The following is a 25897-nucleotide window of genomic DNA, read 5'->3' on the forward strand; positions in this document are numbered from 1 at the left end:
GGCGCTACGGCCACGGGCCGGCCCGGTCCCAACCCGGGAACCGGGGCTCCGCTGCTCGGGAAAGGAGCTGGAAAAGAGCCGGGGAGTAAGAGCCGGGGAGTAAGAGCCGGGGAGTAAGAGCCGGGGAGTAAGAGCCGGGGAGTAAGAGCCGGGGAGTAAGAGCCGGGGAGTAAGAGCCGGGGAGTAAGAGCCGGGGAGTAAGAGCCGGGGAGTAGAGCCGGGGTAGAGCGGGAGGTAAGACGGGAGTAAGAGCCGGGAGAAGAGCCGGGAGTAAGCTGGAGGTAAAGAGCTGGGGAGTAAGAGCTGGCGGGGTCCTGGCGCCTGGCGTGCTCTACGCAGCTGGGAAAAACAGGGGATGACCGCGGAGACTGGACGAGGGCGGAGTCGGCCGCGGGGACGCTTGGGCAGGGGCGCGCCCAGCTTTACGAAGCTGAGCGGGGCGGAGGCTAAAACGGCTTTACCGAAAAACGTAGGATGCGCAGTCGGCGATAAAGCGAGAGGGTACAAACACGCACATCTCCCGCACATCTCCGCTCGTGCTTCGGGGCTCTGGGGCCCATTTTATATTCACAGCAGCACCTCCTCCGCTGCCATTACCCATACTGCTGCTAATATGAAACCTACAGACGTGCAGTAGAGGCAGAATCTTCTGTAGTTTCCATTTGGGGAAAGAGGCGAATGCAAACAGCGCACGTGCCACTTAAATCCCCTCCCCACCTTCAGGCTCCAACTGGTTATGAAGACACTGAATAAATATTTACACATTTATGTTCGCCTGGAACGGGGACTTTCAGTCGCCTGTCAGTCGGTAAGACATTAAACTGCTTTCTGAGGACCCTCCCTCTATAGCTTGGTTACAGGACCAATATGTTGCTCCAATTCTTTGTTCTGTTCCCAGCCATGTATGTCACTCGGCATCAGAACCTGTCATTCTCCAAACACGCGCAGTAAACTACCGTCAACCACAGTAACTACATGAAAGAGATTCTATTTTTGCCGCAGCTAAATCTGCAATTATACACACTTAAAAGACAGCAATTTGCTGCAAACTAGCCCTGTCACGGTGAATTTGTCATGTTACAAACCGCTTGATGTTTACAGAAATGTTTGACGTATCCTGACACTTATGTCCCCACTTATTCCCGTGCTTTTTTTTTTCCTGCCAGCACCTGACTTCAGAGTTAATCTCATGTGACATTTTAGCAGGAGAAAGCTGATCCGTAAGGATCTGCAGGCGTGGCATTTCAAACCCTACAGCAAAGGTAAGCAGGTGAACAGACACCTTAATGGATGTTCTCTTGAGGATGACAAATCTTTTTTTTTTTTTAAATTGAGAATTTTGTTCTTATTTTTACAGGAGCGACTGACACACAGCACGTTCCGCGCGCTGCTCAGAGTGTGTGTTGGCGCGGGCAGACGGCGCGCCGAGGTGGACGTGAGGTAGAGGTGGGTGGAAGTGTGAAGGTTGAGGGGGAGCCAGGCAGAGCTCAGTTAAGCCTGGTCATATTGAGAGGGGGTGAATGTCACGGAGCCATTCTTTATGACTTTCCGGCGGCGGCGGGGGCCGGCGGCTCAGGTCGACAGGGGCGCGTCAGGGAGAGGGGGAATGAATAAGCGCTTTGAGCCGTAAAGCCCTTCTCCCTTCCTGCCCGCGGCCCATACCCCAAGCAGAGGAGCCCTCCCATTCGCTCACCTGCACCTCACTACAGTCCACACAGCGCTACAGGAGAGCAGCGGCGCGTCTCTCGCTGAAAACACGCCCCTGAGAGGAGCTAGTGCAGGAGTAAAGAGCAGCATCCTGGCTGAGCTGCTCCACGGTGGACTCCTGCCCATGGTCGCCGCCTGCAGTCAAATCGAGCCCCTTTTTCCAGGGAGCTGTTTATGAGGCTCACTTTCCGCCCTCTTACTTATTTCCCTTTCTCCCGGGTCGTGCTGCTTGGCAGCTAAACCAAGGCGATGTGCGTAGCAAGTGGGGCGTGAACATGCGAGTCCCCGGCCCCTCCTCCAGCCTCCGCCCGCTAAACCTCCCAGAGGCGGGAGGGGAGCAGTCTCTGTGCGCCGCGGGCGTGTCCCATCTCTCACTAATCCCGCACCACTACACGGTCCACCTGGGAAAGCTGAGGATTTCAGTTCGGTGTTACAGTGGCCTGACAGCTGTCTCCCCCCCCCCCCCCCAGCCGTATGAGTGACTGCCACCACCAGGGTGTCCCACTGACACCTCAGACAGAAATACCCCCTCTGCACTACTGTTCACAAAGTAAACATACACTCACACTCAGTATAAATTATGGGAAACTCTGTAATATCTGTATTGTTTAAGTGCATATATTTTAGAACCCAAACTTGTATCCTTCAGCCACACAAACAGAAAAATATCACTTTTTATTATATACTTAAATCTTAGTACTTTGTTAGCTTTCTAGTTACAGTGTTAGAATTATGGTATAATGTTCGCTAACAATATTAATTTGTCTATGCTCTCGTTTTAATTGAATCAATTCATTTTATTTATTTATTTTTGTGATGAAGTGACCACAGTTGAATGACTGCATTGGTACCCTCTTTATATGGTCGTACTGAATGGTAAATCCCAGGAAACCTAAGGTTACCATCTGTGCCTGTGCTGAGGCGAAGGCAACCTGAACGTACCATCATCTTCTCAAACAGGGCCAGGATCTCCTTCTCGGAGGTGATTTTGGTGGAGAGGTCCTCGAACTCGGAGGAGGCGTGCCAGTCGCTGGAGGCGGAGTGCTTGACGTGCGCCAGGTGCGGGCGTTCCTTCCGGCTGCCGGGGATGCGGATGCTGGCGAACCTGTCCAGCTGGGGGGGGGGGGAGGGGAGGAGGACATGAAAAAGCCGCTATAACAGCACACCAAACACACCGGAAAAAGAAAACGCTACAAGCCCTGTCAAATCCCTCTGCCTGCAGGTGTCCAGTAGCGATAGGGCCCCAACAGTCAAACTAGAGGGACAGATTCACTTTGCGGCTTTAGGGAGTTAATCCCCAGCAACACATATGCATATTCTAAACTGTGTGTGTACCAAAGGCAATGGTGCAGTGACTCCATCCCCAGAAACAAGAAAAATAAATTCTTAGCGGGATTATACCAGCCGCAGTACTGATAGTACACCTCATCGCATTCTGTGTGAGCTCTTAGCCTTTATAAACTGTGATGCACAAAAAATCCTTCCGTAAATCCAGCCTCAAGTGCTGTCCATTTCAGAAACTTTCCAATCATTATTAGAACACAGCATGCAGCCAGTTATTTGCACAGGGATGCAGAGAAAGTGAAATATCGAAACCCTTGTGTACAAATGAGTCTGAAAAGTCACATCCAGCATAATTAAATGTATAGATATTCAATGCGTGTGTGCGAAAGAGAGAGAGAGATATTGGTTGCAAAAAGTTCACTTGCATGCTACATAGTTAATCTAAAACTTTATAACTGAGGACTGAAAAAGCCCAGCAAATACAGGCCTAATGCTGTAGGCAGCTTTCAATATTATACACAGCTGCTCAAATAAAAACACCACTTTAAAAGCTTCAATGCAAACTACATAAAAGTGCTGATTTCTAGGACCGTGTTTGTCTGCTGCCTTGTTTTTTATTGTTTTTTCCCCAATTGCTGCCCCAATTTTGATTTTACACAGTACTTGTCTTTTCATTTTTGACAGATTCCAACTAGGTTGACGTTTAAATGTATTTTTATTTAAAGTTTTTCAAAAAGTAGTATTTTAAAAATGTTTTTAGAAAGCAAATTCATATGCAGTACAAACTACAACGCACTAGAAAACTCTTAACATACGCACAGCACCACTGCCTATTGAATATTTCCTTCTGTCTGGTGAATTCACTTCCGTACTCTTCCGAGACTGCGGTGCGTGAATGATACGAGCCTTCGCTTCTGTGCGCTGTTGTTCTCAGAGCAGAACTCATTAAGGAGAGGCCAAAGGGACGCTCATGCGCTGGTCAGAGAACAGCAACCGAAGAGGACAAAGCAGACACACACAATACAGCCACTAAACTGTCCATAATACCCTTCCTCCATAAATTGCCTTGTAACTGGGGCGCAGAGCAACAGCAAACAAGATAAAGCGCAGAGAAGCCTCAAATTGATTTATGTTGTGCGGACGGCATCAAACATTACAGCAATAATGATTCTGTAATTGGATTAGACTTGTCAAAAACTATTTGCTTTTATCATCAGGCGGCTATGAGAGCGGGGACTGCAGATTGAGATATCGGCGTGGGGGGGATAAGGTAGTTTGTTCATCTTATGGCTTTTGATTTGTACTGGGCGGGTAAATTGCCAGCCCTTATCTTCAGGGATATTCTACACCGGTCTTCCCATTGTGCATTATCTTACCCGCAGTTCCGGCTCAGATAATCTGCCGTGACACTAATGCCCATTCAATTAAATACCACCGTAGCTGCTTTCATGACTTCACCTACAGCGCGCTTTGGGAGAATGGATTGTTTTTGTACAGGAGACAACATGTACACTTCGGTCTCCTCCTCAGTCTGCTGTTGTCAGTGGCTACTTAGATGTGCGAGATAAATTAATCTATGAAGATGAATTCTGTGCGGTGCGTTCCCTGATTAATTCATTAAGAAATAAGCTACCATCGCAATAAGCTAGTCGTTTAATACATTATGCATGATGCCATAAAAGGAGCGTGCGACAGTAAGTTCTGCTCTGCTACAGGAGCGGTGCGCTGGGGGAAGGCAGCTGTTTGCAGAGTAATAAGGGAATGATTGTGAGAAAGACGCAGGTGAGGTACAGATGCAGTCCCTCCGGAGCCTGTATAGCCTATATGCTGTGAATGGCCTCCATTGTCTTTGATGTGGAGACTAATGGCCGTGCAGGAGAAGAGTCACAGCCCCTCCCCCTCCTAATCGTCCAATCAGCTGCTCTCAGCACAAAGGCCGTCACAGAGCCATCACGGAGAACTTCCATCTGCAAACAACTCCGTTAACTCCCTTCCCCCTCCCGCACGAGCGCGGTTCTCCCCAGACGATGCACCAGCCCATTCTCAGTCGCGGTAAACGGAACGCACCCTCGGTCGGCCTTACGCGCCAGTGTTTCCAAAAATGCTTTTTAATGCGTTGTTCTGGGACTGCAGAATCAGCTTTTCAGCGATTTGAGCGCGGTGCGTGGTGCGGGTGTGTTAAATTGCGCGCGGCCCCAGGCGAACGCGCCGCTGCGTCGGTTAGCGCTCAGGGCGCAGCGTCGGTTAGCGCTCAGGGCGCAGCGTCGGTTAGCGCTCAGGGCGCAGCGGCGGGCGGGGCGGGCCGAGGCCCTCGGCAGCGCTCCATATTTCATCCTCTGAGTTAAAGCCTGGGTGCGCGGCGTGACCTCGGGAGCGGGCCGGTTCGCTAGCGCAGATAAACCTTCCATTACGCATGCAATTACTCCATCCCTCAGAAGGCCGGCCAGGCCCTCGCTGATTAAGCGCGGGTTTATACGCCAATAAATATGACAGACTGCAGCCTGAGCGCGCAGGAAAGGTGTCTGCACCCAACTCAGCACTCAAAGTCCTGCTGCTGCGGAGTCTCGAAAAACAACGCGTTTCAGACACGCCCTGAGGGGCGGTCCAGAGGCCCGGACTGGCGGGTGACCCACAGCTGGCTCTGCCGTCCCCCCCAGCGATGGGAGGGGTCCGGCCGGCCGGGATGAGCGTCTCTCTTCACGCACCAGCGACACCTGCTGGTTACGCTGCACTTGTGCGCTTCACACTGATTTCTGTGCGAGCCCCACTGGCAGTGTGATCATACTGCAGAAGAACAGCATGTGCTCATTACCCTCTGTCCCTGTCTCAGCCTCTCTCTGCAAGCACACACACTCTCACGTACATGCACACACACACGCTCTCACATACACGCAAACACACAGTACCATCTGCGTTGTGAATGAACAGCAATTAAAAGAAAACATTCACAGGCCAGGGTTGGGGTCAGTTTCATTTCACTCCAAGAAATGAACGAAGATTCAACTCATGAATTGAAAAAGCCCCATATAACATGAGCATTTTTCAAATGATCCAACGAAACTCAATTTTCTGAATTGGCCAAACTGAAAGGGAAGCGACCCCTCCCCCACAAGCTAAAGATCTCTATCCCGGGATCTGCGGCACCTTTCCGAGTCCAGATAAGCAACAATCTCTTTGCTCTCGTGTGCAGCATGGAGGGCTGTCTCACATCTCACACATCTGGGTGTCTGCACATGGCCTCCCATTGATCCCACGCATCTCACCGGTGACACCATCCTTTGCAATGCCCACCTACTTTGATATGACATGCTGTCACAGCAAAAAGAACTGAGTTTTCAGCTGATCTATGTGGTTAAAGAAAATGTCAAATTTCATGAAAATATAGCTGGATACATCACGCACACACTCCAATTTCAGCCCAGCATCTGATTTTGCTAGACATTTACGAACTGTGTTTGGGGTCTTAAGATAGAGATGGAAGGGTACATTAAAATTAGACCCTGCCTGATGAAATTAAAAAGATATCTGGTTTAAAAAGCATCAATATAATATCAAATAAAGCCACCAAAAAGATGATCAACAATAATTTGAATTATCATTCACACAAAACTACATGCTGAGTGAAACTGCTTACAGCACTGCTATTAAATAAATTAATTAAATAATGAATATGAATGGAATTAATTTAAGTGTAAATACATCTCAAATCTATACGAATTTGGCACTTAACACAGCATACTGAACATACGCATATTTCCAAATAAAAGAAAAACTGGGAAAGCGTTTCAGTTCATATTTAAAGGAAGTGAAAGAGTTCCTGGATTTCAAAAGCCTCACGGATGGGGTGACAGAACAGAGGCATGAATGCTTAATGTACAGACAATGGAACTGGGGAGATGCAGCACGCGTGACTGAGTATGTGTGTGCGTGCACGAGCCCGCCTTGTATGCGAGGCACACACACATCGTTCGCGGTGACACTGATCACTGAACTTCCCTTTCTCCCTGCGCATTGGCATGGCTTACCTGCTCCACGCAGCCAGAAACATCTGGAAAGCGTCCAAGAACATTTATTTGGATCACAAGAAAATCACTGTTTTACAATCGTTCCAGACATTTTCGCCGAGCGTAAATAAAAACATATGGCTAAACGCTCAGATAAAATGCTCACATGCTCCCAACTGTGCTGAAGACCAAGCCAAGCCCATACAAACGAATGCAGTGGAGACAGTGCCTTACCAAGCTCTACATGCAAATTTATGTTAAATCCAGTTCAATTATACACAGTATAATCGGTTAAAGGGACGAAAAAACTCTTAGTTAGTGAACATAAGGCCCGTATTCTGCCATCAATCATAAAGGATAAGCCTTGTTTATTGAGTCGCCCATCAATCAAATGCTCAAAGTGTGTGATGTTTGGTCAGTAATGGAAAGCAGTGTGGGGAGAATTAAGTTTCATGAACCCCTTAACAGGTGGAGTTAGAACAAGCTGTATTTCTGTCAGTAAACGTGCTTGAACCAATCAAAATCTTTTGCTCTCTAGAGCAAAGCACGACAACTAGCTCGAATCAGTGAGCTACTGATAACGCCTGGTAGCTCCGCCCATTTATGAGGTCATGAAGCCGCATTGTCCCATCCCCAGGAGGATGCTGTGGGTGTGCGGTTAGAGGAGGAGTGAAGCAAACAGAAAAGGCCTTACCACGTCATCCGTAAGCGTTCTAATATTTAACTGCTACAAAGGGAAAGAAAAGGACATAATCAGAATCACAGCCCAAAACCAAAGAGAACCTGCCCCTCGTTTCTCTTCAGTCAGGGCCAGCTTGTATCTGTGGGGCTAAGCAGTGATTATGACACAATGATATGTATGCAAATTCTGAGGAAAACCCAGGGCCTGAAAGGTGACTCTGACCTTGAAATCACATTACATTCCAGTTACCGCAAAATGAGATTTTGCCTTTGTGTTTATGGTAGGCTAAATACAGGAAGTAAAGGGGAGCCTCATAATTTAAATTATATGTTCAAAATTAAAAAGCTAATAAGTCATACTGTGAATTAGAAAAAAACTTATTTCAATTCATAACGAAGCATTTGTAAGCTCAACTGATATTAACTCATAAAGGAGCATTGCTCATACTGAAAATACTAGAATTCACCTCAACTCAGTCCTGTCAACATTCACCCTCTGTCTGCACAGACTGATCTCCCGTCAGGATGTAAACAAAATACGTTTGGTCAAATTCTCTGAAACGACCGATTTTAATTCGTTTAGCTAGACTGACAACGCGGCTGTTTTGTAAATTTCACCGCAAAAATTAATTAATTAGATGCGGTTGTATAAATGAACAAAAGATAGCAAAACAAACTGTAAGAGCAGGGATGGGGCAAGGCTCAAAGACCGATCCCAGTGGTGGCGCTAATCGCTGCACTAAATTAGCCGAGTGGTCAAGTCGTTAGTTATTTCACTGCATTGGCTCGTGAGAATGACCTACAATTCTAAAAATGTCATTTGTTGAAAGAAACAGATTTAATATTATGACATGCTCATCTATTTCCGTCTTCAATAAGAGTCACAACCAGTTCATAGTGTGGGCAGTTTTTTTTATTATTTAAAAACATGAGTATAAGGAGTTGCAAGCTTAATTCGTCATTATGGGGTGCCACGGAAATGGAAATTATTCACACGGGTGCCTCAGGCCTGAAAGGTTTGGGAACCACTGTTTTATATTATGGATCCCGGTCGCACAAAGTGCAAAGCACAGAAATTGAGTTTGATGACAGAATGGAAGTCTGGAAATTAAAGCAATAATTTAGCCGAGCAGCACTCAATTCCTTCCAAACATTCACAGATTTAAACAAGACCAGTGGGAATATACATAACGGTCAGACACTTCTTGTTAATATTTAGCAATAAAAATTGAATTTGACCAAGTATAATTCTTACTTTATTTTTATTTTTTTGCCAAATACAGGGACAGAAAACCCAATCTTCCACATGACACTGAAAACACTTCTGATGAAGTGTTCTGGTCAGACACGGCTGGGCCACATTTTTCCCCCCAAAAGGATCTGAATTTTTCCTTATCGGGTTGCTGTCAGACGCTGAGAAATTCAGCTGTGCTCTGAATATACACTATAATGTTCGCATTAAATCTTCCAAAGACCTCAGGAGTCGGCCTTCGGGACGAAGACGAACCGCCACCGGGGTTGGGAGCGCTGAAGGTGGGGCAGGGAGGACGCGGCGAGAGTGTGACCCGAATGCGGTGCGGGTAAGGACACGTCGCGGGGCGATCGCGCGTCCCGTACTCAAATGGGACAGACCTCCGCGGCCGGTCGGGGGGGTCATTTCAGCGGGGCGTAAGAAAACGATTTACGGGGCAATTTCCCGAGCCGGGAGGGAGCTGAATTATGGGAGCGGGAGATGTTCCCCCGCTGGTCCCCATCACGCACACCTGCCCACGTCCGTCTCTGCTCAGTCACCTGCAGCAGAGGGGAAGGAGCCCTCACTCAATCAGGCTGGGCGAGTGCGCGGCCACGGCACTGAAAAGCCGCTCCGCAGGGCTCCGCAGGGCTCCGCACGGCCAAGCAAGCACCGCACAAAGACGGCTAGAAAAGATCAGCCAGAACCGACAGAGCCGCGCCTTCTTCAGACCGGAAGGGAAAAGGAGGAGAGAAACGGCGTTTCCCAGGTTACGCTCTTTCCGCGAGCAGCTAGTGGGAAAGCTGCTGCGGCGCGGAAAGGCGGTTGTGGCATCAGTGCCATCTAAACGGACGGTAATGAATCTCACAGACGGACAGAGTTCTGCCGCTCGGCGATGAGCGGCAGAGGGGGGTGGCGTGGCCTCCCTGGCGGAGCGGCGTCGTTGGAAGAGCCGGACGTGGTTAGTGGAGCGCACTGATACCCAGAAGCCTCTGCTGTTAGCATGTTGCCAGTGACGGGAGAGAGAAACGAGGCGGCGAAGGCTGCGTCTCCGCTTTGTCGTGCCATTGGCTGGGCGAGCGGGGGCCAGGGCACCAGCCTCAGAGCCGATGGGCCAAACGTATGCCTTCCTCCGGGGCATCGGCCTGTACGCCCAGCTCTGATCTGCTCGGCCCCGCAATCTGGAGCACCATGAGGGGGTCACGCTCCTCTGGGGACTGCAGTACTTTCACTCGCTCTTCCACAATGGTGCCTCGCCTTCTTCTACCCAGGCCGACCCTCCGGAATGATACCTTGTGACATTTCCGCCATCTTAGTGGCTGTGGAAATAGAAATGACTCTCAAGCCTTCTAGCAGCCTGGCTGGCTGGCTGGCAGATGTGCCTGGCTGCTGCATGCTGCTCATACATACAAAGAGGCAGGCTGTGAATTGCAGGGGGGATTATGGGATGCATGTTCTGAAAGGGCTTTTCAGCAAGTACAATGTTGCTCGCTGGTACACTTCACAGGTTCAATGAGCAGGTCACTCAGAAAAAAGGGATGCTTAGAATTGCAAAGACACTTTTTTCAGTTGTAACCTTTCAAAAATATCTTGAAATTTTCAGTGAGCCTTCGGAAAAAAAAAATGCGGTCTACAGCATGCAAACTGCCAATTACTAAGTGTTTCCAATTATTATCCTTATTGCCTGATAACTCAGATGGCCATGAGGCCCCCTGAAGGACAAAGAGAAAAAGATGCCCGTCCTCTCAGACAAATAATCCTCTGGAGCACTTTTCACTGAACATCAAGGTGGCCCTGTTTGGCCCGGCACTTCCACCTCCTATGGCTTTAGGAATTTTTTAGCCAGTGCGGCAAAAACGTTGTTTTAATCAGAACGCCAAAACATCATATGCAACTTCTTTCACCCCACGAATCCCGCTGTTCAATCACGCTTGTTACAGCGGTCATATTAAACTTATGAATGAATGTTGTGTTGTTATTTTCATCAGAACACAAGTGAACTGGTGTTTCAAAGGCGCAGCATTCCACTGGCTAGCGCGACCTGAGAAACGTGCACAGACACTCACGGCAGAAAGGAAAGGGATGAAACAGACTTGCTGTCTTCAGATAGTGCAACATGTTGCACAGATCTAGTGAAGATTGCTGTACAAGGAAGGTTGGCTGCCGCTGCGGGAATCCATTTTGTTCTCATTTTGTTTTCGCGCCTCTCTCGTGTAGATAACTGTCTGTCAGTGTTGGGTGGGGCAGAGGTCAGGGCTCTGTGCAGGCCAATCAAATACTTCCACACCATTCTTTACAAAACCATTTCTACATGGACCACGCTGTGTGCCCTAGGGCACTGTCAAGATGAATCAGGAAAGGGCCTTCCCCAAACTGTTGGGGAAGCACAGAATCATCTAAAATGTGATTGCATGTTGCAACATTAAGATTTGCCTTCATTGGAACTAAGGGGCCTAGCCCAAACCATGAGAAACATCCCCAGACCAAGGGGTGTCCAGATACTTTTGGTCATATAATGTACCGAGTTAATGCAAGTAATTTTACTATAGAGTTTCTATAGTTCATTTAACTATAAAATCTGAAAGTCTGGGAATGGGGCCATTTTATCTGTATATGGAAGCACCAGCCAGGCAGAAATCCTCCTGAATCCAATTTAGTGTTTTACAGGCAAGAAAGGAAGGAACATCAGCACAGTTAATTTTAAAATTTTCACACACACAAATTCCCTCTCCTGACATATCGAGAAAGACAATTGAATATGTGAAATAGTCAGGGAGCGTGAAATGGTTCAGAAGCCAAAAATTGTACCCAGTTCCACACAAAATTAAATTAAAATAGAATTTTTAAAAGATCAAAAAATTCAACAAATGAATTAAAATGTAGTGCTTAAGAACATTGGAGAGAATAGGACAAAATCCTGAGGTGGATTGAATACTCATGTGAGACACGTTTTTGCTTTCACATGGTAATCCCAATGTTAGCATCAGCAAGCTCTTCAGAAGCAATGCATTGCAGCAACAAAATGTTTTATTACAGACACAAAGCCATCACTCCATATCAACATTTTAAGGGCACACAATAAAGTCCCATATTTTATATATGAAAGGTTGATATATGATAGGTTGTATAAACCAGTAAATGAAAATACATGTGGCAGCTGATCCAATTCCAAAATGTTAATATGCAAAAATGAATTTGCCCAATTAATCATTTGAAAAAGTAAGTATTAAATATTTCACTTATTACAGAATGAAATATGATTTCAATACGAAAATTTCCATAACATAAACACTGAGCAAAAAAAAGACAAATTCCTTTAATTCCTTTAATTTGTTTCACAGCATCTAAATATCAACTGCGTACAATGGGCGAAGACCAGAAGCTCTAGCTTGCATCAAGTGTGCATTGCACAATGCCAGACTGTTAAAATTTACATTAACATTTAAATGAGTGCACTGGACATTCTGATGGGAGAGCAAGGCTTCATGAACCCACAATGCTAGGGCTGCAATGAGCTGTCAATCACTGAGGGCCCCGCAACCCACAACGAAATGCAAGGATTGGCTCAAACCAATTAGCCTCTGAAATCATACGGCAGCTACGTCGCTTTGCGGGCTCATGAAACCTCACCGTGCCGTCGCTAGTTCATGACACAGCCAAAATGGGGTCGTTCCGTTCGTTTCAAAATCACGCTAGGAGGTGGAACTTAGTTATCAGCAAAATCTATATTTGCCCGACGACGGCGAGCCCTAATTAAAATTCTGAAGGTCCCGACGGTTTTAGTCTGGAATGTCCCCGACTGATGCATGGCTCATTCGGATGGAACACGCCCGTCCTCCCGGAATGGCCAGCGAAGGCTGGGCTAACGAAACTCTTCCATCAGTCTCACTTCATTAATGAAGTCAAAACAAATTGGCAGAGCTCAGGGTAAGCATGAGGGAGCGATCAATCAAGGAAGCCTGCTAACTCAGAGCAGCCTTTGCCTCAAAATTTAAAAAGGCCCTTCATTTATCACCGTTTCCTTGGCTTTGTGAGAGTGAGCATAAGGGGTGGGCGTTTGCTGACTTCTGAATACAACTCTGAGACAGGCTCCCAGACGTTTTGGGGTTTAATGTTATTCCGCACCTGTGGAGGGGGACACTGCGACAGCGGACCGAGGCGAGGGTGGAGATTCTCATTTTCCATGACTTGTCCATGACTAGAAAACCAGATACAAAATTCCAGGTTTTCCAGAGAGAGGGTTTGAAATCACCCCCCTACTCCCATCCCCTTTTTTGAAGCTAGGTTTTAAAATTGAGAATATTGTCCTCCCCCTCCACATGTAGCCTTGCTCAGTTCTCCATTCTAACCTTTTTTGGAAACCGTAATTGTCAGCAACCAAAAAAAAAAAAAAGAATTTCAGAAATACACCACTCTCTACTTGGAGATCTAATCAGTTAACCAAGCTCGCAATTTCTCACAGCAAACAGAAACTCCAACTTTCAAGGTCAGCCCACAAACTTTGCGGGATGGAAAGAGATAGAAAGTTTCGCAGGACAGGAAAAGATAGGGCCAGCAGTAATTTTGGACCTGTCTCAAGATAGAAATCCCCTGTGAGCACACAGCTTCGAAAACTTCTAAATGAACCAGGTAAACAAAGCAATTAACTATACAGACATTGCGCCCAAAACTAATTTAGAGCTACTTGTTTGAAACCATAATCTGAAATGATAACCCCTTCACTTCAACAGTCCTCAAAGTAATTGGTAAAATTCAGCACAGCAGTCGACAAGAAAAACAAGTTAACCACACAATGATACTGCAGCATCGCAAAAGATTTTCAACAATCTACAACAGATTCTGTAAAAATAACTGATGATTATGATTCAGATACATGCACATAGTTCACAAAAAGCCCAAGCAGACAGACCTGCCCATCTGAATTAGGCGCCAAGGCCAATCTCTGAGAATTTAAACAACATGCAACTGAACATTTCAACCACAAACACCATGGGGAAAAAAAGAGTTTTCCCCTCCTCATTCACTCACACCTAGTAATAGAATTATGACCATATTACTTCAGCTCATAATAAAACCTAATAGGTTATGTATGCATATGGGTGTTTTATTGTTTGCATGTGCTTAACCAACTGATCTTAAGTGCACAAACATGCAATTTTCAGAGACAAAGAGAAAATAAAAATGGCACAGGATAATCCAATTGTGTGTTGCATCATAGGACTCAGTGTAATATTTTAAAAGGATCTGGCAGGCTAAGATGCATTTGGTTCAACACTGGGGGACTACACAGGGTTACTGGGTGTTGTGTTATCAGCATCTCCATCCAGAGAGGAAGGAATAGAGAGTGAGAGAGATGTCAGCTGCCTGTTGCCCCGTAGGTGATCTCCCCATCAGCCCCGGCACGTGGGGATTAGCCCAGTGAACCCGCCATCTTCATTTCTCCCAGCATGCTGCCAATTAACAGCCCAAAAATCCCCCCGCGAGCCAACTAAATACATCCTCCGCAACCTTCACACATCGCCACGATCTGGGTTCACAAACAGCCGCTTACCTACCCGCCCATTATCTGAGACTAATTAAGACCGATATGAGCGCGAGATCTGTCCTGAAGCGCTTGTCTTTTACACATCTCTCTTTCATACGTCTATCACAAAAAATGTATTAAGAAAACGTTTTTTTATGCCTGTACTCCCCCGAAAATGGAAAACTTTTGCAGGCACACGTGGGACGTGCAGGGTTGATATGCTGAGGGCCTCTGCTCTGAGCCTCAGTCCTAAATGAAGGAGGTTCAGACAGAGGTTTCACTCACACAGACGCAGCGCGGTGGTGCTTCCCCACCAGCGGATTCTACCTGTCTGTTCCAGTCTCCCAATCAATGCACCCCACGACCCCGAGCCTCACCATCTGCCCCGCTTCACCTCCCAACAAAACAAACCACTACGCAGGATGAGCACAGGAGGAAAACGCTGCAGGGAGAGGGAGAGAGGGAGAGAGAGAGGGAGAGAGAGAGAGAGAGGGGGAGAGGGAGAGGGAGAGAGAGAGAGAGAGGGGGAGAGAGAGAGTGAGAGAGAGAGGGGGAGAGAGAGAGAGAGAGAGAGAGAGAGAGAGAGTGAGAGAGAGAGGGTGGGAGACAGAGAGAGAGAGAGGGAGAGCGCACGGATTCAGTGGCGGTCTGCGGAGCGCGGCGGGCGCTAGCAGGAACCCCGCTCTCCTACAGGCGAGCGCTGAGGTGCCGAGCCACAGGTGTGCAGATCTGGTTTTGATCATGTGGGCCGGTGTTTTACTTTGGTCTCGCTCTGTCTTTGTTCCGCTCTCCCTTGTAATTCTAAGATGGCTGCCGGCTGAGCCGTGATTAATTAGGGTCCGGCGACTTGCGCCCGCATGCGGAGAGGGGCGGCAGGTAAACAGCGGTCTGGAATGGCGGTGTTCTCCTCAGGAGGAGCACACTGTGACACGGCAGATTCGGCAGCTAGGCTAACGGACGAGGGGACATTGGAGGGGGGGCCAATTAAGGAAGCATCCGCTCGTGCTTTAGAGCGCTAAACCTGAGAGAGATAGGAAGGTGATCTAAAGTAAAGCCCCTGCAGGCTTCTCCCAGACTTCATTTAGCGGAATCTCTGCGGGGCCGAGTAACGGATGAATGGAGCTGGTGGTGGTGGTGGAGGGGGCGGCCGCGGGGGAGCGGTCGTTCCCGGTGTGGCCAAGGTTCCGGCGATGACGAGGGTCCAATGGCCTCGCGGCATCCTGAGACACCGCTGGAGACGGGTCGCCGCGGAAAAGCATTCAGGTCACATCCAGTCGCCGTGGCGAAGCATTCAGGTCACATCCAGTCGCCGTGGCGAAGCATTCAGGTCACATCCAGGCGCGCTCATTAAAAAAGCCTCTCAGTAACAGCGCCCGGCGTGGGACGGCAGCACGGCGGCTCCCGACTGCATTAAAGGCCATTAAAAGCGCCTCTCTTTGGGCGGGCGGCTCATTAAGGCGCCCGGGCCACTCCGCTCAAGGGCTGGGAGTAATTCACACGGACCCTCATTAGGACAACACAACCGCCAGAGCGGCCGGCCGGGAGGGACGGCGGCAAAGCCGGATAAAAAAAAGTGCGTCAGCAGCCGCTTGTTAAAGAAGGAAAAGTCCAGTCTGCAGAGGGGATACGGCAAAATTAAGCACAAACTACATTAGTTAGATTTCAATAAAGAAGAAAGTTTCCGCAAAGTTTTCCCCTCTTAAATCAGCGTGTCAGCTCCAGCCGTTTTGCAAGGCCCGTGTAAAAGTAAGTAATCGTTCAAAAGTATCAGTGGATATACGGCCTACAGGCTTCAACTTCCGTCTAATATACGCCTCAAAAAACATGAATAACAATTTCCTATGCCAAGGAGAAATACCTCATACCTTTAAAGAATTTTTAGACCTAAGCAAAAAAAAAAAAAAAAATTATTAAAACAAGCAGCTAACCATGACTTTTGCACCCATAGTACAGGCCAAGTTTAAAAGGAAAGAGAGCTGATCCAGAAGTCAGCATTAATGGTGGCCCAGTTGTTCCCAGAAGCTCAGGAGAACAGCGCATTTGCATGCAAACTCTATAAAACACGACAGGAAAAACTTTATTTATCAATGAACGCCAGAGGGGCCGTCTCTCCCCCAAGATTGCAAATTCACCGCAGTTCAGTACTGTTCAGCATTAATGCTAGGCATTAGGCTACTACAACCTCAGAGACGCACCGACTTTCAAAATTCTCCATACTTGGCAATCAAATAATTCAGTGGCTGAAAGTATTTAGACCTGGTGATAGGGTCAAACATATACGAGGGCAATGAGCAAAAATGTCCTCATTTGTTTTTGTTTTTTGTTTTTTAAAGTAAATTTCCTACCCGATCCGGAGTGTCCAATCTTATTTGTAAATGGCTGGTGCGGGTGCAGGTTGTTTGTTTTAGCTTTGCATTAGGACACCCAATTCTACTTATCAAGGTCACGACTGACGACCACAACTAGTTAATCTGTTGAGTCAGGTGTCTTTGCGCTGGGCCACAACAAAAACCTGCACTCACATTGGACCTTTTCAGATAAGATTGGATACCCCTTGACTGAGACTTTTAGCAAAATAAAAGCAGAAATAAGGGTGCGAGAAAAACATGTGTAACAGCGGTACACAGTACAGCACCATGCACCTCGTCCGTGACTGAGAAAAACAAAGCAAGGTGCCTGACCGCTTGGCTATTTGCTAGTAAGTTAATGCTAGTCAATTTGCATTCCTAGGGGACCCATTGTGTTGTCTAATTTATTCCAATTTATTCACTGCCACACATACAGTGCTCATTATACCATGGAAATGCGCAAACAAAACTTAAGTGTGAAATAGCAGTAATAAACTGGCCCTGCTGTGGATGAACTTGCACACAGGATGAGAAGAAAGCAGCCACTTCAAAGAGATCATAAACAGGCTATAAATACAGGCAGGGCTCCACGGACACTGCACTACAGGAAAATATAGCCTACCTTTACACCTCTGATATTTACCGGTCTGCTTCCTTAGCCGTTTGCTTAACTGCCCCCTGCATCTCAGTCCGATTGCTCGTTTGCACTGAAGCAAATGAGTCTTCCCAGCATTTGCAGGCTAAGTAATAAAGCCGTGTGACAACGTAAAACAAAGAGCTAGCTCTAATGTATTCCTGTATTCCCTAACCGAAGAGCATGCCACCGCATCTGCCAAAAGTTTGTTTCTCGCGCGCTGTATTTCTGTAACAGTCTAATGATTTCATGGTGAATACAAATAAACAGTAAAATTCTCACTTCGAAAAAGTGTCTGTCGAAACAGTGGTTGCAGAACTAAGTCACAGAACTTCCATTATAACTGCATGGCACTGAAGCACAAGGGAATTAGGCTGAACGCTTAGTTTCATTTCACTTGATAATTAAACAATAATCAGAAGCGAAGGCACGTGGGTCCCCACTAGATGAGTATCACCACTTCTTATACTTCTGTTAAACGTTTAAGAAGAGAGCATTTAAATACAGAGTAATGTTGATACACATAAATGCCCACGTATCAATCGTACAGCGTTCCAAATGCATCCCGCTGAATGCTGTCAGGTGACAAGTTTTAATAATACAAGCGTTCACACGTTAGCAGTTGTGTACTCGTTAGCATATTGCTACAGCCACTTTCCAGAGCCCAGCTAAGTCTGTATATTCATTAGTGTTCTTCCAGGTTATCTTACGTACACGTCTAATTGGACATGGTAATCATACATGGTATTTTAACTATTAAAATATTTAAGTATCAAGTATGTTTATCACCAAATTTCAGTCTCAGCAGTGGTGAACAAGAATGTTCACACAACTGGAAAAGTTTGCCGTCTTTCACTAAAAAAGTCGAAATCGTGAAGGTTTTCTGACAAGTGGGAACAGACGAAAGAGTTTGCTTTCTTTGGGCAAACCATGACGCAAAATGCAAGAGCTTCCTGTTTAGAATGGATGAAAGGCCATGACCCTGAGGAAGAGAAACAGGCTTCCTGTTTAGAATGGATGAAAGGCCATGACCCTGAGGAAGAGAAACAGGCACATGGTGAAAGGAGTCGAGGAGAGCAGGTGTTAGAGGAAGAACTGGATTTAACGGCAGCAGTTTGAAAGCCAGCGTTTTGGCTGTTGCATGCGGCATGGGTCCGTTTTGGGGTTGAAGCCCAATCTCATTTGGTTCATTTTACATGGCACATGAGGGACGGAAGGCTTTCCAGTCGGCCAGAGGGCCTAATATCGTTTTAATGGTTAAATCGCCGCATCGTTTTAATAAGCGCTTTTCAGTGGGGCCCGGAGCTTCTGGTGTAAATCAGACAGCTTGTCTGAGTCTGCAATCTAATCCACCTTATCTCGGGCAGAAGAGAGGCCCTGGCCATGTTTGTTGATTCGGTGTACTCATTTCCTGTCTGCGCACTCGCCAGTAGAAACAAGCCACGCTACATTTCCCCCACTAAGGGTACGAGCCTCCGACACCGCAGCAATGACTCTGGCAGAGCGGCCTGCTCGAGCTGAAATCGATGCTACAAGACAGGCGGGCAGAAAATGGCGGCCTCGCGGCGCCCTCGCTGGCGGAGTGCAGGGCTGTTTAGCACCGCTTAGCGCGTCCTTAGCCCTGTCGGCGGGAAGCGGGCGGCCTCAGAGACGCAGGGGGGGGGGGGGTCTGGGGAGGGCGCTTTAAGGCCGTGACTCCGCGGGGGACGGCGGCTCGGCGGGCGGCCCCTCCGCCGGCGCCTCCCCGCTCGTTTCCCCGGGGTCCCGCTGGGAGTCAGCTGCTCCTGGTGGGGGACGGAGGCGCTGCGCCGCGAAGGACGATTAGCCCCCATGCCAGGCCGATCTCGCCGCCCGCTCTCTCTGGAAGGGGCGCGGACGGGCCGGCGGATCTGGCTCACGGAGCGCGCCGCGCTGACAATTACAGGGGTGTGATTGCACCAAATTACCGCACCAAACAGCATTACAGTCATTTGGGTGGTTTGCTGAGGAAACAGGTGCATTTGGGCTTGGATTTGTTGGAATTACTGACTGCGCAGCACTGTGCGCAGAGCGCTGTAGCGCTGTGGAGAGATCGCGGGCATGCCCACCCTTTACTGCTCGAGCAGGGCTTTTTCCTGCATACAGAATGCTGAGGCAGCCGCCCACACAAAACTCTGACCGGAGTCCACACAAATGATATTATATCACACACGTTATTGTGGAATTATATGACACTGTGAATGCAAGTCTTGCGCTCGGGGGATTTCTATCAATGCGATGGCAGCATTATCCTGACGTTGCCGCTGTTTCTTAATCAGCACAACGCACAGAAAAGCGCTACAGAAGAACGCGAAGCTACAGCACTGTATGCATGAAGGCCATGAAGAGACCTCGCTCTCAGTTCGCTGCGTTCCGACAGCTAACTCTATTTTTCTGTAGGAACCAAGCATGTCCAGTATTTTCAAAAAATTTCCTAAATTACATCCTATCGATTTGATGTTTTCAACATTTTGCGGATCAGGCCCGTAGAAGAGTTTGCAAGGAGGAGCGAGTGAAAAGACAATACAGTTACCATCTGATCATTACTGGCCTTTACAAAGTATAATTCACATTAATAGCAAGATGTGGTAAGTTTGATCACGTGATCGCGATTAAAGTACCGCTTCTGCCTCAGTCTGAGACTGGAAAAACACTGTTAAGACATTCCAGCTCTGTGTAAATCTAATCAACACCCCCCCACCCAGTTTAAGTGCTCACCCCAGCTCCAGCACACCACATGGAACTTAATACTACATGAGCAATCCAACAGAGTGATCCAAGGTCAAAGCCACTTCAGCAGAGCCCAGTATTCCCATAAAAAGGGCAGGTGAAGGCATGTTGCAGATACACGTCCACAATAAAGGGCGTTTAAGCAGTCCAAGGGCACAACCATTCGTACAGAAGGCTGTAATGCCACAAATAATAGAGTACCTTGTCAAATTAAGTTGATAAACTTTTTTTATGGCTGCACTTCCATAAACCATTTGGACTATTCAACTAACTGCACTGTCCAAAAATGTACAATAACCACAAAAGAAAAAGGAACAAAACACAAAAGGATTTTCACTGTGGCCTTTCCACAACATAGATTGACCTTGGAGTTCAAAACAGCAAACCCAACAAAATGGAAAACTGCTTCCATCTCTCTCTCTCTCTCTCTCTCACACACACACACACACACATAAAGCAACTATGATTGACATTCTGTGAAACCCAGAAGAATGAATGCAGATTTTATCCATGCAATGGTGTTCTAATGTGGCTAGCATATAGCCTAATAACTAATGGCAGCGGATGTATATAAATTATTTAGGGCAAACAGAGCTACTTTAATCTGACGTATGGATTCTGTCATCTCTTAGAGAGCTGTTAGTCTAAAAATACAAATTAATTTCACAACTCTGAACCCTGATCATTCTTTGACAAAATCCTATTTCAATTTTAACAATAGCACATTGTTCTCACTGAGCATCTTATGGCATAAACCAACTCTGAATATAAAAAGCTTTTCCACTGAGCCTCAATGCTCAATACAGAAGACATCTGCAGCAACGTCATTTTTCCTTACTAATGGTTAGAGGGAACATCCCCTTGAAATGTAGAAGACCTTTGTTTTAACAAACAATAACAGCTGCACAAACACTGCAAATTAGATACCGATATAGCCTATTTCCATGGCTTACTTTAAGATGTAGACCTAACAGGTGGGCCTCATCCTCATTCATGTGATCGCCTCCATTAATTAAAAAAAAAGAAATAAAAACATTAATTGAAATCAGTTTTAACGCTTCAGTTCCACTGTTATAAATAAATCCAGTTGGTTTCCAGCAGTAGCTCATTCATATGTTGGTATAAATGATCCATCCTTCACAACAGGTCTCTAAAACAACACTGAAGGAAAGAGGGTTTGCTTCCCCTCAGCACAAAATAAAGCAAGAAACCCATTACTCATCAAGAATCATTCAATGCAATTAAACATGGCAAAATGTTCTTCCAAAAATTGTGATCGCAGGGCTACGTTACCATCACACGCACATTATTCTCTTGGTGAAAGCACCTTACTTGCAAAAGCCAGGACCCACATGCAAAATAAAATATTTAGCATTTCATAAACTCTAGATGTGATGTAGGAGTGAGTACCTTAAAGAAATCATTTCATGTATCCATACGGACCATAAATTCTCCTGTACGTGCCCTGTACGCAGAGGTTCCTGTTACAGGGAAACGCTGTTTAACAGTGTATTGCGACACACATTTTTTCTTTTTTTTTTTTAACAACAAAGTATAGCCTGTGCCATTCAATGAATTGCAGACAGCTCTGCATTTTTAAGAGACAAGGCCCTCTAGACAAGCCATCAAAGAAAATCGCACTCAAAAGATACAGCGGTTGGCACAGCCTTGACAAGTAAATTCCTGTTCTTGGGTTAAACCTGCATTGCCATTTTCAGCAGCTTTATAAATCTCCCCGCACACAGATACCCGCTCCCTCTTCACACACGGCAGTGTGTTTACAAGGGCTCTAGTACACAGGGTAGATACAGGCACACTCTCTTTCTCCCCAAACATAAGACCATCTCACAGTTTTATTTATTTATATATACATGCACCCATCACCTAATTAATTAAGCCATTTGTTTATATGAACACATCAAGCTCACCTTTATTCATTGTCTACGGGTATACTACAATTATTTTGCATGTAAATGAGGCTATGGCAGCCATCTCTTCTCAGAGGTCTCTGGTTTTTGCCAAAAGCAGCAGAAGGGGATCGTTAGGTATTAAAGAAGATGGAGCAAGCGATGTCTAAAAAAATAACAATACAAATTACATTTAAAATATAGCCACACGCTGCAATTAATGAAGTGCAAACAGCATGGGGCAATGGGTGCAATATGAAAAAATTAATGAAAATAGAACTATTGCAATGAATGAGACTCAAGAGCTTGGTCCATACTTGCTTTTGGCTGAAGTTGGTGGAAATCGGTGAAACTATGAAGGACGATTAGGGAAAAATGTGTTTTTGGTTTTTTTTATATAAAAATGGCAGGAAAATATCGTAGGCAAAGCTTGGTAGACCAATTGGCAAAGATGCAAAGTTACAGTGTAGGTGGTCTAGCTTTTTAAAGTAGAAACTTGGATCTTCTATTTGGAAAAACATTCCTTGTGTTTGAGTTTGCACATCATGTCTGTTATTGGTGAACATGTTGCATTTACCATCTCACAGGAATTTGGACGTATAATATTGAGCAACATTCCAAAAAACCTACTCTTCAAAGGGTTAATAAACAAACTGATCTTTTGATCAAAGCTATTGTCCAGAACTTTTTTCCAACCGACACTTTCTTCAAACCGGGCAGGTAGTGATAAATATTTCATATTACGGCAGCCTCTCAGAGCCATTTTCCTTTGTTAGCAGTGTGTGGAACCCATCATCGAATCAGAGGGCATTCAATAATGAGGGAGAAGGACATTTTTACAGAGACAGTTCCAATGTCTGCGCTGTCCTCCATTTGTCACCGCTCAATGGAACCAGGCTGGCACTGACATGACAAGGGGTTTTTTTCCTGTCTGGGAAAGCACTGACACTCAGGAAACCAGCAAAAAAGACCACAAATCTACAAAGAAAAGGGTCAACAAAAAAGTGTTTCTGAAATAGTAATATTGGTAGCCCTGTGCCACCGTGATGTCACGACTCTGCTGTGTGTCCATGAACCAAACCACCTGAAAAACAGGCTACATTTTAAAACTGAGATAACCTTGTAATGGTCAATAAATAAATAAATGTTTGAGGTTACCTACCTGGGTTTCATTCGGCACAGAACAAGAATATGTAGCCTATTGTGATTGTGTCGGAGTATGAGGGTCAATGGTGCAACGATTGGGCTTTTTGCACAAGCATTCACACAAGAAACACAGCGGCACAAACCTTAATTAAACGGCGATCGTTCAATTACTACATAACCCCAATGAATGCATTAATGAACCAGCAGCAATGCGGCTAATTGCAGCGGCAGCGTCGTGAAGGTCGCTGAAAACAAGGCGTGCGGAAGGAGAGCGATTTCTTATGGGGCGTTTTACGCCGTGGCGCATCAAAATCAATCCGTGCGCGCGACTCCATCGCGGCAAGGGCCGCTGATCCTGTCAATTCCCGCCCATTAGACTCAATCACACTCACCTGCTCGTGACTGCTGTGACCTTGCTGGGTGGGGGTGGGGGTGGGGGGGGGGCTCAGGCAGTCTCAGACAGAGCAGTGACACGGCCGCCATTCATCAGACACGGGCTTCATCTCGGTAAATCACCCGAGCCGGCGCTGGGTAATACACTTTCAGAGCGAGTGCAGCGGGGGCCCAGTCGCCCCGGAGAGCTCCAGCGCCAGACTTATGACTTGTGAGGAACTCATATCAGCTCAGTATGTTTCTGCTCCGCGGTGAAGGGGCCGCATTTTTCTTTTTTTTTTTTTTCCATCCGCCCTCTCTGTATTTTTTGCTGTACTCACAGTTACCAAGCAGGGGGGGCAGCCTCCAGAGAAGGGATCACAGCCCAGAAGGCGTCACGGTGGGGGGGTCTCACACGTCGGGCCTCCCCATGGACCGCGCCATGTGTCTCCCCGCACGGGGGTGCGATTTAATAAGAGAGCCAAGTGAGTGGGAGTCTCACAGAGACCCTGTATTTATTAAAGTCTCGACAGCTTCACTGACGAGGGCAAGTTAATCGGTGACCTACCCCTGTCCATAAAAATGGTGTGGCCTGTTTTCTGTGGGGGGGGGAACTGGCTTTATCACGATATGTCATGTTCAACCCATCTATTTCCAGTTCGGCAAGCACGTAAGTGCAATGAAGGCTGAAGCTGCCTGTGGTCAAAAGTATCAGGTTTCACTTCAAAGAAAAATCCAAATAAACGCCAACAGGGATGAGGTCAATTCCACTCCAGTGCAGAGAACGCACTGAAACTCAACTGCAGGGCTGAAAAACATCCATAGAGCATTAAGGCCGACATTGACTTCCAATTACTCTCCTCAATGGACTGAACTGAAATTGAAGCGATTCCAAACGCGATGTCCAGCACCCTAATATTCCTTTCACAAAGAGCAGCTATTTTATGGAGCAGTAGAGGTCCACACAATCTTGTTAAAGCATTTTTCAGTTTGTAAACACTGGTCATTTTTTCACACTACTGTTCTCCTCTATCACAATCAAAACTGCTTCTCTGTCATATTTGCACACCATTATACCCAATTATCTCAATGCACTTTGCAGTGATTTTTATCCTATATGGTCAATTATTTGCAAATCAGACAAAAAAAAATCCAGAAATACAAAAAGAAAAAAACAGTCTCCCTTTCATATTTGCACACCATTATGACACGCATCCATTAAATTCAAATGCAGTAAAAATGGAAACTGCTCCTCTGTAGTTAAAGATACTGAACAAAGTAAGATGGCTCAGTCAGTAAAGGGCAGGATGGGCCCTATAGAGTGTCTCGGTCAGTAAAGCACAGGTTCAAGCCTCAGTCTCATTTACATTTAGGCATTTAGGTCTTATTCAGTACGACTATATTTACTAATCCATTTAGCTATACTTTAAGTACAATCCATTTGCACAGCTAGACATTCAGGTTCAGCTCCACCTGGGAACCGAACTCAGGAACAAGCCCAGCTTCCTGGCCATAATGCTGCGGTGCTTTAGTGCACCTAAAACACAGGAAATGGAGAGAGGAAATGGAGGGCCCCGTGCGCCAGGCTCCTGCTGCAGCGAGCGCTCGTGCACCCAGGCGCCCGCACTCCAGGGACTGCTCACCCCAACACACCGTAAACATCAGCTTAGTGTGCCGTGGCGGCCATGCCAAAGTTAACATCTATATGTACGGGCTTATTTACCCTTTTCTATTAAGCAGCTTAATTGCTCCCGGCTGCAGTGCCCTGCTCTAATTGTGAACGTGCAGGGCTTGTGGTTAACCGCCCTTCTCCCCGCGTGCGCGTTTATGCGCCAGCGATCATTCCTGTCAGACCCCAGCAGCTGCTGCCCTCCATCCAGCCGCACGTATACGCAGGGACGCCATGTGAGCAAGAGGAAAAAACTGTTTTATGAGGCGACTGACCTTGGCGCTGTGTATCTGTGCTCCTCGGCAGTCGGTGGGCCTGCGGTTTTGTTTGGACAAGGCCGCACGCGCACGTGTGCGGGGCTTCTCTCCTGCGCTGCTTTTATGAAGGAGCAGAGCCTGTCCGTTTCACTCCGCCAGCGCGGGCTCCTCCATAACCGCCAAACCGCCAAACCGCAGCCTAGGGCTGGCCGATGTGGGGGGCAAAGTGAAACTCACAAACACACAGGCCCTTTAGGACAGTAAGATTCCACATCTGTGGCTTCCGTTCTTAAAGCTGTGCCGACGTGCTTCTACGAGTCGCTATAGCGAAGCTCTCAACAGCATAAGGGTAAAACTGGTATTGGGGGAGGCTGTGAGGTGCAGT

The 25897-nt window shown here is 46.8% G+C and overlaps 1 protein-coding gene across 1 annotated transcript in view; it reads right to left on the reverse strand.

Moving 5' to 3' along the window:
- Positions 1–25897, reverse strand: part of LOC135240415 (protein diaphanous homolog 3-like) — a 343268-nt gene that overhangs the window by 298257 nt on the left and 19114 nt on the right. Inside the window, exons 2-3 of the mRNA XM_064309839.1 lie at positions 7690–7722; positions 2650–2820 (exon numbers count right to left, since the gene is read on the reverse strand). Coding sequence (XP_064165909.1) covers positions 2650–2820; positions 7690–7722 — 204 coding nt within the window. The remainder of the gene's footprint in view (positions 1–2649; positions 2821–7689; positions 7723–25897) is intronic.

The sequence above is a fragment of the Anguilla rostrata genome, chromosome 15 (genome assembly GCF_018555375.3).
Source record: "Anguilla rostrata isolate EN2019 chromosome 15, ASM1855537v3, whole genome shotgun sequence".
Classification (NCBI taxonomy): domain Eukaryota; kingdom Metazoa; phylum Chordata; class Actinopteri; order Anguilliformes; family Anguillidae; genus Anguilla; species Anguilla rostrata.